This window comes from Gigantopelta aegis, chromosome 1 (assembly GCF_016097555.1).
Source record: "Gigantopelta aegis isolate Gae_Host chromosome 1, Gae_host_genome, whole genome shotgun sequence".
Lineage (NCBI taxonomy): Eukaryota > Metazoa > Mollusca > Gastropoda > Neomphalida > Peltospiridae > Gigantopelta > Gigantopelta aegis.
This window is the reverse complement of record NC_054699.1, coordinates 39,219,016-39,230,087: the sequence shown is the minus strand read 5'-3', so window position 1 is coordinate 39,230,087 and position 11,072 is coordinate 39,219,016. Positions and strand designations below refer to the sequence as shown.

General features: G+C 38.5%; 1 protein-coding gene across 1 annotated transcript; it reads right to left on the bottom strand.

The window, feature by feature from the left end:
• Positions 1-1,472: 1,472 nt before the first annotated feature.
• Positions 1,473-7,406, bottom strand: LOC121368018 (monocarboxylate transporter 12-like). The gene is made up of 3 exons (XM_041492530.1): positions 7,157-7,406; positions 3,918-4,061; positions 1,473-2,384 (listed from the first exon to the last, which is right to left on the bottom strand). The coding sequence occupies exons 1-3, from the start codon at positions 7,344-7,346 to the stop codon at positions 1,585-1,587; spliced, it is 1,134 nt and encodes a 377-aa protein (XP_041348464.1). The 5' UTR covers positions 7,347-7,406; the 3' UTR covers positions 1,473-1,584.
• Positions 7,407-11,072: the final 3,666 nt, after the last annotated feature.

Here is an 11,072-nt window from a genome sequence, read left to right as displayed (position 1 = left end):
TATATATTTTTTAGAACTAATAGTATTGCCACAGTGTAACATTTACAACTATATTCAATGTAATTTATATATTTAGCTGTGTATGTATGATTCAATTATTTTTTATTCTGTCACCTGAAATTTATGCAATAACTTGGTCTTTAGTTATTTAGAGGCTAGCAATCAGACCAATTAGCGTCAAACTAAATTACAGCAATCACAGTATGGATTTTAATTATTGCCCCCTGCTCAAAGAGCTAGGGATCAGAGGAAAACTGCTACATTTTTTCTAATGCAGCAAGGGACCTTTCATATGCAATTTCCCACAGACAAGAAAACACATACCACGGTCTTTTTCCAGTTGTGGTGCACTGGTTGAAACCAGAAAAAAACAATAAGCTAAATGGATCCACCGATGTGGTTCGATCCTGCAACGCAAGCACCTCAAGCGAGCACTCAACCGACTGAGCTAAATACCGCCTCTGGTATCATAACATAGTTAAACTAGTATCTCTCTCCAGGGTCAGACAATGCCCATAGCTAGGCTACTGGGGAATGACAGGATTGTGGCACGGGTGGCCACAAAAGATAACCATATTATGCACTATGGGCAAGAACAAACTTGTAGTATTGAAAAAAGTGAAAAGAAAGGACGCATTAGCAGAGAGAGAGAGAGAGAGAGAGAGAGAGAGAGAGAGAGAGAGAGAGAGAGAGAGAGAGAGAGAGAGAGAGAGAGAGAGAGAGGGAGAGAGAGAGGGATATATATATATATATATATATAGAGAGAGAGAGAGAGAGAGAGAGAGAGAGAGAGAGAGAGAGAGAGAGAGAGAGAAAGAGGATTCGTCAAGAATGTTTTTTTATGGAAAATATCACACAGAGAGAGAGAGAGAGAGAGAGAGAGAGAGAGAGAGAGAGAGAGAGAGAGAGAGAGAGAGAGAGAGAGAGAGAGAGAGAGAGAGAAAGAGAGAGAGAGCGAGAGCGACAAACACCCACACAGATACAGACATAGGAAAAAGACGAAAACGAAGAAGAAACAAAGACAAATGAAGTCCATTAACTTAACGATAACCAGTCAATTCGTACCATAGTCATTTCGTACCATAGTCATTTCGTACCTCAATCATTTATTGTGCAGCTTAGTTGACTGATAGATAGTAAAATATCGAATTACTGATTTAAAAATAAACATTAGGCTCGTATGAAATGATCATCAGTGGCATATACATATGTTCATTTAAACCTTTGCTCACTTTACAAGGTATGTTTACACGTCAACGTTTATTCAACAACAATAAAAATAAGAAGTGGCACACCAGGACAAAAATAAGATACCGAGTATGAAACCACTATGGTACGAAATGACCAAACATTATGGTACGGGATGGTAAAAAGTAGGTACGAAATGGCTATGGTACAAAATGACTGTGGTACGAAATGACCAAAGCACTATGGTACGAAACGACTATGGTACCAAATGACTATGGTACGAAATGACCATAAGTTATGGTACGAAATGGATGGTACGAAATGACTTTGGTACGAAATGACTAGTAACCAACTTAACTACTATACCGCTGCCGACTGGATATAGTTGTCTTTCCGCTAATTACCTGACAGTGACGGACCCACAAGACAGCCGATGCCTACAGCCAGCATCACCAATCCGTATCCGATAGACAGCAGCTCCACGCCGAGGATTCTGATAACAGCCGGCACCAACACCACCCAGACGCCGCCAGAGTACAATCCAAACAGGAAGCCGAATGTAAGTTGACCCGGAACCGTGGTACTGAAAAGGCTGATGCAGGCAGTGACCACGCCGCTGACCCCGACCAGACCGGCCAGCAACAGAACACACCCGATCTGCGGGTCATTGGCAGCGAAACCAGTCACAATTCTAGACATCACTGACCCTATTCCAGACATGGAGACGGTGAACGACGCGACTTGGTGTGACGCTCCACTGTGAACAAAATAGTCCGGAAGAAAAAGGTACACTGGCATCAGCGCCATGGAGAATGTTAGGACGCTGACGAGTAAAAAAACGAACGGAATGTTTCTTGTGATTGCTCCAAATTGAGTGACGTCACCGCCGCAGATGATCTGTAAAACAGTTTGCCTTCTGTCACGGCCGCTCAGTAATACAAGATGGCGGCCACGTTCGTATTTCGATGGCCGCATTAACATCCCAAAAACACAGCTTTGGAAGGTGATTCCTCCCAAGATAAGGAATGTCCTGTGAAGTCCATATGACGTCATCAGTAGACTGGTCACAGGCGGGTGGACAAACATTGCAAGTCCAACACCGGTCATTACAATGCCGACGGCCAAAGCTGTGTCCTTGGAGAAGTAGTATCCGAGAATGACAGTGGAGGCAGAGTATGACAGACCGTGTCCCAGACCTGTAAAACAACAACAGATATGGATCTCTTAAAATAATAATACAAATACATAAATGAATAAGTATATAAATAAATAAGTAAATACATAAGTATATAAATAAATAAGTAAATGTATGAATATATATATATGTGTGTGTGTGTGTGTGTGTGTGTGTGTGTGTGTGTGTGTGTGTGTCTGTAAATAAATAACTAAAATAAGTAAACAAATAAAAATAATAATTAAATAATGTAATATAACATGCAAGACCGTTTTAACAGTTTCCGATAGTTCTGATGGCTTCTTCACTTTTGATCTGTACTGCCAAAAGCCTTCTTTGTATTTATCTGATGCCGCAATTGACAGGGATATTTTTGCGTTGATTTCTTTCTCACCACTAACAAAACTAACCACTAACTCTCTGTCCTGGACAGACAGCCCAGATAGCTGATGTGTGTGTGTCAGGGCAGCGTGCTTGAACTTTAATTGAATAGAAGTATAAATTAGGCACGGCGAAGCGGGGAGGGGGAGGGGAGAGGGGATGAATAATTCTGAATAAAAATATTATTGGTTGTAAATCTTAAAGCAGAGATGAATTTTACTTGTAGAATGCAGAATATTGCATTTCAGAATATCAAGTTTTCAATATTTTACGGGGGAGCATACCCCCAAACCCTCTAGAAACATTGCTTTGTGACCCCGATCTCAGTCAGTCTTCCCCTACACCTCGAATGTCGACTTGCTTCCACCGTGCCTTTAAATGAGTGAATGATTGAAAAATTCGTTCGATTATGCCTCGTGGGATAAACCAGGGGCGTAGTCTGGGGGACCCCCCCCCCCCCCCCCCCCCCCCCCCGAAGCAAACGGTCCGCTTTCAGAACTAAAACATACAGGTTTATACATGTGGAGTTTCTGGTGGTGCAAAAACAAAATAGAAAAGGTCCACTTGGTTCGTATTCGAACGCCCCCCCCCCCCCCCCCCCCGAGCCAGCTCACGCTACGCCCCTGTAAACAGTGTGCATGTTCGTGTATTTGTGGGTTCTAATCCACGACCTGTTCAAATTGCATTTTTGAAAAATAATTTACAATAGAATAATAGTTTGACGTCACGGGTATGGAGTAATTTGATGGAAATTCTACACTTACCAACAGACCGGCCTCGGTGGCGTCGTGGCAGGCCACCGGTCTACAGGCTGGTAGGTACTGGGTTCGGATCCCAGTCGAGGCATGGGATTTTTAATCGAGATACCGACTCCAAACCCTGAGTGAGTGCTCCGCAAGGCTCAGTGGGTAGGTGTCAACCACTTGCACCGACCAGTGATCCATAACTGGTTCAACAAAGGCCATGGTTTGTGCTATCCTGCCTGTGGGAAGCGCAAATAAAAGATCCCTTGCTGCCTGTCGTAAAAAGAGTAGCCTATGTGGCGGCAGCGGGTTTCCTCTAAAAACAGTGTCAGAATGACCATATGTTTGACGTCCAATAGCCGATGATAAGATAAAAAATCAATGTGCTCTAGCGGCGTCGTTAAATAAAACAAACTTTACTTTTTACTTACCAACAGTGAGGCCGTATGTCACAAAAAGCCATGAAATACTGGTCACAAAGTAGCTGATTGCGAATCCCAGCATTCCAAGCACACCTGCGGCTACTGCGCATGTCCGACAATCATAAAAGTTGATAACGAGGCTGCAAACAGGACCTGATAGAAAAATAAAAATAGTGGTATGCTGAATAAAGTGGATAACTGAATACTTGTGTAAATTAAACAATCAGAACAGTTGGGTCAGATCTGAAATTACGTTCGTGTGCCTTGGGGCGGGGCGTAGCCCAGTGGTACAGCGCTCGCATGATACGCGGTCGGTCTAGGATCGATCCCCGTCAGTTGGCCCATTTTGGTCTATTTCCTGTTCCAGCCAGTGCACCACGACTGGTATATCAAAGGCCGTTGTATGTGCTACACTATCTGTGGGATGGTGCATATAAAACCTCCCTTGCTACTAATGGATAAATGAAGCGGGTGTCCTCTTTAAGACTATGGTTAGAATTAGCAAGTGTTTGACACCCAATACCCGATTATTAATACATCAATATGCTCTTGTGGTGTCGTTAAACAGTCCAAACTTTTGGACTACCTTCTGCATAGAACTATATTGTTTCATTCAGTTGCCTACGGTAATAAGGCCTCGATTTCAAGTCGTTAAAAAGCCCAGTGGTCTGGGATCGATCCCCGTCGGTAGGCCCGTTGAGCTATTTCTCGTTCCAGCCAGTGCACCATGACTGGTATAGCAAAGGCCGTGGTATGTACTACCTTGTCTGTGGGATGGTGCATATAACAAAAATCCCTTGCTGCCAATCGAAAAGAGTAGTCCATGAAGTGTTGACATCGGGTTTCCTCTCTCAATATTTGTGTGGTCCTTAACTATACGTCCGACGACATATAACGGTAAATAAAACGTGTGCGTCGTTAAATAAAACATTTCCTTCCTCCTCCCTTCAAGTTGTTAATAGTCATTTTTGGTTTTAGTCCACTACCGTACCAATAGGCTTTTTATCTGTCTGAATATTAAACAAAATCTGTTTTGTTTAATGACACCACTAGAGCCCATTGATTAATTAAATATCGGCTATTTGATGTCAAACATATGGTAATTCTCCCTCGTAGTCATCAGAGGAAATCTGCTACATTTTTTTTTTTTTAATAATGCAGAAAGGTATCTTTTATAAGCACTTTGCCACAGACACTATATCACATACCACGGCCTTTGACCAGTTGTGGCGCACTGGTTGGAACGAAGAAAAAAAACAATCAGCTGCATGGATCCACAGACGTGGTTCGATCCTGCGACGCAAGCACCTCATCCTGCCCCCTGCCTGTATGTATCCATACATATCCGTGTGACTTTGAAAGAGAAGAGGATGTAGAACCTAGTTTTTGGATAATAATACATGCACTTTGTTAACATTGGATATTCTATACTGTCCATCAAAGCAAACGGACATCATGTGACATTGACGTAAAGTTGATGTGGTTTCACATATTTTGTAGAGATCCCAGGAGCTGACCACCCCACCCCGACCCCCAGCCCCCCTCCCACCCATTTGCTACGTTATGTATCACTGGGTTAGTTTTGGACTCGTGCTGGTTTGTCTTAAAACATATTTATTCTCTCCCCTTAAAAAGACACGAAAAACTAACGGGTAAATAATTAAAACTTGAAGTTTAAGAACTTTGTTTTGTTTAACGACTCCACTGGAGCAAATTAATTTATTAATCATCGGCTATTGGTAATTTTTGACTTGTAGTCTTAGAGGAAACCCGCTACATTTTAGCAAGTAGCAAGTGGTCATTGATATGCACTTTCCCACAAACACGACAGCACATACCACGACTGTTGATATACCAGTCGCAGTGCACTGGTAGGAACTGAGAAAACCAAATCAGAGAATGGATCCACCATTGTGGTTCGATCCTACGACGCAATCATCCCAGGATGTACTATTTGGAATTATTTTACAAATGGCATCAAAGTTAGGGGCTGGTAGGTACTGGGTTCGGATCCCAGTCGAGGCATGGGATTTTCAATCCAGATACCGACTCCAAACCCTGAGTGAGTGTTCCGCAAGGCCCGGTGGGTAGGTGTAAACCACTTGCATCGACCAGTCATCCATAACTGGTTCAACAAAGGCCATGGTTCTGCAATCCTGTCTGTGGGAAGCGCAAATAAAAGATCCCTTGCTACTAATCGGAAAGAGTAGCCCATGAAGTGGCGACAGCGGGTTTCCTCTCAAAACCTGTGTGGTCGTTAACCATATGTCTGACGCCATATAACCGTAAATAAAATGTGTTGAGTGCGTCGTTAAATAAAACATTTCTTTCCATATAACCGTAAATAAAATGTGTTGAGTGCGTCGTTAAATAAAACATTTCTTTCCATATAACCGTAAATAAAATGTGTTGAGTGCGTCGTTAAATAAAACATTTCTTTCCATATAACCGTAAATAAAATGTGTTGAGTGCGTCGTTAAATAAAACATTTCTTTCCATATAACCGTAAATAAAATGTGTTGAGTGCGTCGTTAAATAAAACATTTCTTTCCATATAACCGTAAATAAAATGTGTTGAGTGCGTCGTTAAATAAAACATTTCTTTCCATATAACCGTAAATAAAATGTGTTGAGTGCGTCGTTAAATAAAACATTTCTTTCCATATAACCGTAAATAAAATGTGTTGAGTGCGTCGTTAAATAAAACATTTCTTTCCATATAACCGTAAATAAAATGTGTTGAGTGCGTCGTTAAATAAAACATTTCTTTCTTTCTTTTTCTTTCTTTCAAAGTCAGGATAGTGCCTTTAAACAACAAGAGTACCGGTGACGTACATGATACGCCCGTCGGGAAAACCATAGACATTAATGAATATGTTACGGGTATGATTCAGTTCTAATTATGTGAAATGATTGCAATGGGATGGACCAACTACTGATGGTACTGTATCCATTGGATTAATAAAGTTATTGTTCTTTATTACAAATTATTTAGTAAATATAGTGTGGGGTTGGACTTTCTTTCTGTATTTTGAACACTGCTTTTAGGATTTTGTTTAAAAGCCAGGACTAGTATTGATATTGTTCTTAGTATTTTGTGTATACATTTCACATTTATATATTTCGTTATAAACATTGGATCTGTTATGTAAATTATTGTGTTAACTGTATGATTATGAATTTAAAAGAAAAAAAGTTAAATAAAAACTAATGATGATAATTAAAGAAATTAAACTATTATGTCTGACCACTGAGAGCGAACATAGCGCCGAAGAGAGAGCTAAGCCATACGACTAGATGCTCGTCTTCCGGGTATGATTCCACCAATCCTATATGGAGCACCCCAGCCGCATAGTTGATCCCCGCGTTTAGGAACATACAACAAAAGGACGCTGCCACGACGACCCAGCCGTATTTGTCAGTGGCCAAATCAGTCATGTCACACGATCAGCTCTCTGGAACAATAAGAATATCTATAAAGGTACCATACCACTATTTCAGCTAATAAATATAGCCCCATTAAAAGAGATTATATACACCACTATTTCAGTTAATAAATATAACTCCATTATAAGAGATTACATACACCACTATTTCAGTTAATAAATATAGCTCCATTAAAAGAGATTATATACACCACTATTTGAGCCAATAAATATAGCCCCATTAAAAGAGATTATATACACCACTATTTGAGCCAATAAATATAGCCCCATTAAAAGAGATTATATACACCACTATTTCAGCCAATAAATATAACTCCATTAAAAGAGATTATATACACCACTATTTCAGCTAATAAATATAGCCCCATTAAAAGAGATTATATACACCACTATTTGAGCCAATAAATATAGCCCCATTAAAAGAGATTATATACACCACTATTTCAGTTAATAAATATAGCCCCATTAAAAGAGATTATATACACCACTATTTCAGCTAATAAATATAGCCCCATTAAAAGAGATTATATACACCACTATTTGAGCCCATTAAAAGAGATTATATACACCACTATTTGAGCCAATAAATATAGCCCCATTAAAAGAGATTATATACACCACTATTTCAGTTAATAAATATAGCCCCATTAAAAGAGATTATATACACCACTATTTCAGCTAATAAATATAGCCCCATTAAAAGAGATTATATACACCACTATTTCAGCCCCATAATAAATATAGCCCCATTAAAAGAGATTATATACACCACTATTTCAGTTAATAAATATAGCCCCATTAAAAGAGATTATATACACCACTATTTGAGCCAATAAATATAGCCCCATTAAAAGAGATTATATACACCACTATTTCAGTTAATAAATATAGCCCCATTAAAAGAGATTATATACACCACTATTTCAGTTAATAAATATAGCCCCATTAAAAGAGATTATATACACCACTATTTCAGCTAATAAATATAGCCCCATTAAAAGAGATTATATACACCACTATTTGAGCCAATAAATATAGCCCCATTAAAAGAGATTATATACACCACTATTTCAGTTAATAAATATAGCCCCATTAAAAGAGATTATATACACCACTATTTCAGCCAATAAATATAGCCCCATTAAAAGAGATTATATACACCACTATTTCAGCTAATAAATATAGCCCCATTAAAAGAGATTATATACACCACTATTTCAGCTAATAAATATAGCCCCATTAAAAGAGATTATATACACCACTATTTGAGCCAATAAATATAGCCCCATTAAAAGAGATTATATACACCACTATTTCAGTTAATAAATATAGCTCCATTAAAAGAGATTATATACACCACTATTTCAGCTAATAAATATAGCCCCATTAAAAGAGATTATATACACCACTATTTGAGCCAATAAATATAGCCCCATTAAAAGAGATTATATACACCACTATTTCAGTTAATAAATATAGCTCCATTAAAAGAGATTATATACACCACTATTTGAGCCAATAAATATAGCCCCATTAAAAGAGATTATATACACCACTATTTCAGCTAATAAATATAGCCCCATTACAAGAGATTATATACACCACTATTTCAGTTAATAAATATAGCTCCATTAAAAGAGATTATATACACCACTATTTCAGTTAATAAATATAACTCCATTAAAAGAGATTATATACACCACTATTTCAGCCAATAAATATAGCAGTCCTTGGCTTTTGAAAAACCATGGCGAATGAACAATCGCACAACTCAAAAAGTTTAGGCGAGTGAAAAATCGCACTCATCAAAATGCTACGGCGAGTGAGAACCAAGCATTATTAATTTATGAAGTAATTGGTATATGTAAATGTAGAGATATAATATGTTGCACAAATGAACCAAGAAATCAATACTGTTTTCTTCTAATTTTATGTTGTTTGATTCGTTAGTGTAGTCTGTATTCTATTCCCTTTCAGGAATGGAGTTGTTAAAACATTTCAGGAGCAGTGCTAAAAATATACTTATGGCATGCACTGATGCAGACAATTTGATTTTTTAAAATTACAATATGTACTATTCATTTACCTTTTATTGATATGCTGTAATGTTAAATAGGCTACTAGTGATTTTGAGCTTTTATCATTATAATATATATATTAATATTGGACTATCTGCCGTCGTCCGTGGACCTCCATCGCGCCTGGTCGTTTCTAACTTTAATTTTTTAACTTTTCTCCCGGAATTTATTATAAATGTATATATTTTAAAGTGTATTATATTTATTTATTTTTGTGTGGTGTTCTGTGTGTATGTTTTAGGTGCTAGGGTCAGCTTCAGGTTTGTTTAGGGCAGGGTCTGTTATCTGACAATAATGCATCCTACCCTTCGCCGGCTCAGCCTCTTTTTTATATATTTACTATTTAAAATTTATAATGGTGTTTTGGCTTTTTTTAAAATTAGTATGTTTACCGGCATGCTCTTTTAATGTGTTGTTCTTTTTTTATACTGTTTTTAAAATATACATTGATTTAATAAAAAAAATAAAGAATTCAATAGGGCGGGATACTGCTCCTATGCCGGCGACTGAGACCTGGTTTTTCCATACCGTACCCTCTCCCAGTCGTTTGTGTTTATACATTAAAGTGGTGACAGCGTCTGTTGAATGACGTAACGTTTATGTTATCTTGGTTAACAGAGAGGCGCTTCGATTATTCCTGATCTACAGAATACGTTTCACCGCCACGACTTGCCAGACGCAAAACTTTTCAAAATAACATCGTATAAAATAATTCTTCTGCTACCAGTGTTGGAGTTATTCTTGGATTTCTGTGTCTCTCTCCTTGGGATACCAACGCTGGATACTATTTCAACCCGAGGGGTGCTGGAACTGGAGGGCACGACGGCTGGACGGATTGGGGGTGGTTGGGTGGTGCTGGTGGTGGTGGTGGTGTGTGTGTGTGTGGGGAGGGTATTCCAAACGTGGGATGCCATAATAAAGATAATCTATAACACCCCCCCCCCCACCCCCTCATAATTTTAGACACCATCATAAATGCGAAACAAATTGTCAGGTAGACAAGCAGCCAGAGTTTCAAGAGTAAAAATAATCTGAGCCTACCGGTGTAGAGATATCATTAATCAATGTTACGGTATCGTACTAATAGACATGATACATTAACAACGGCATTGTACAAATACACATGTTGTCACGTGGGTCCCAGCCATGCTGGCTGGTAGACGTGTGTCATTTATCAATAAATGACCTTGAACAGTCATCTAGTCTTGGTTACGTGTGTTGAGGCCCATTTTGTAATAAACGACCCATTTTGTAATATGTACCCATTTTGTAATAAAAAACGACCCATTTTGTAATATGTACCCATTTTGTAATAAAAAACGACCCATTCTGTAATAAACGTAGGTACCCATTTTGTAATAAAATCGGATCCATTTTGTAATAATAAATAGGTGCCCATTTTGTAATAAAAAAAATGCCCATTCTGTAATAAAGGCTTAAAACGTCAGATTACAACATAGGTGTAGGCCTTTGTTTAATATATACAAAGTGAAATAATATTAAACTTTGTGTTTAGATTTATTTCGATGGTCGATGGTTCGCCTGGGATACGAAATTTCTAACGCTAACCCTATAAATATACATTGTTTTCTTGTTACAACCAGTGCTATTCGGTTGGGGTATGAAGAACCAAGTATGTG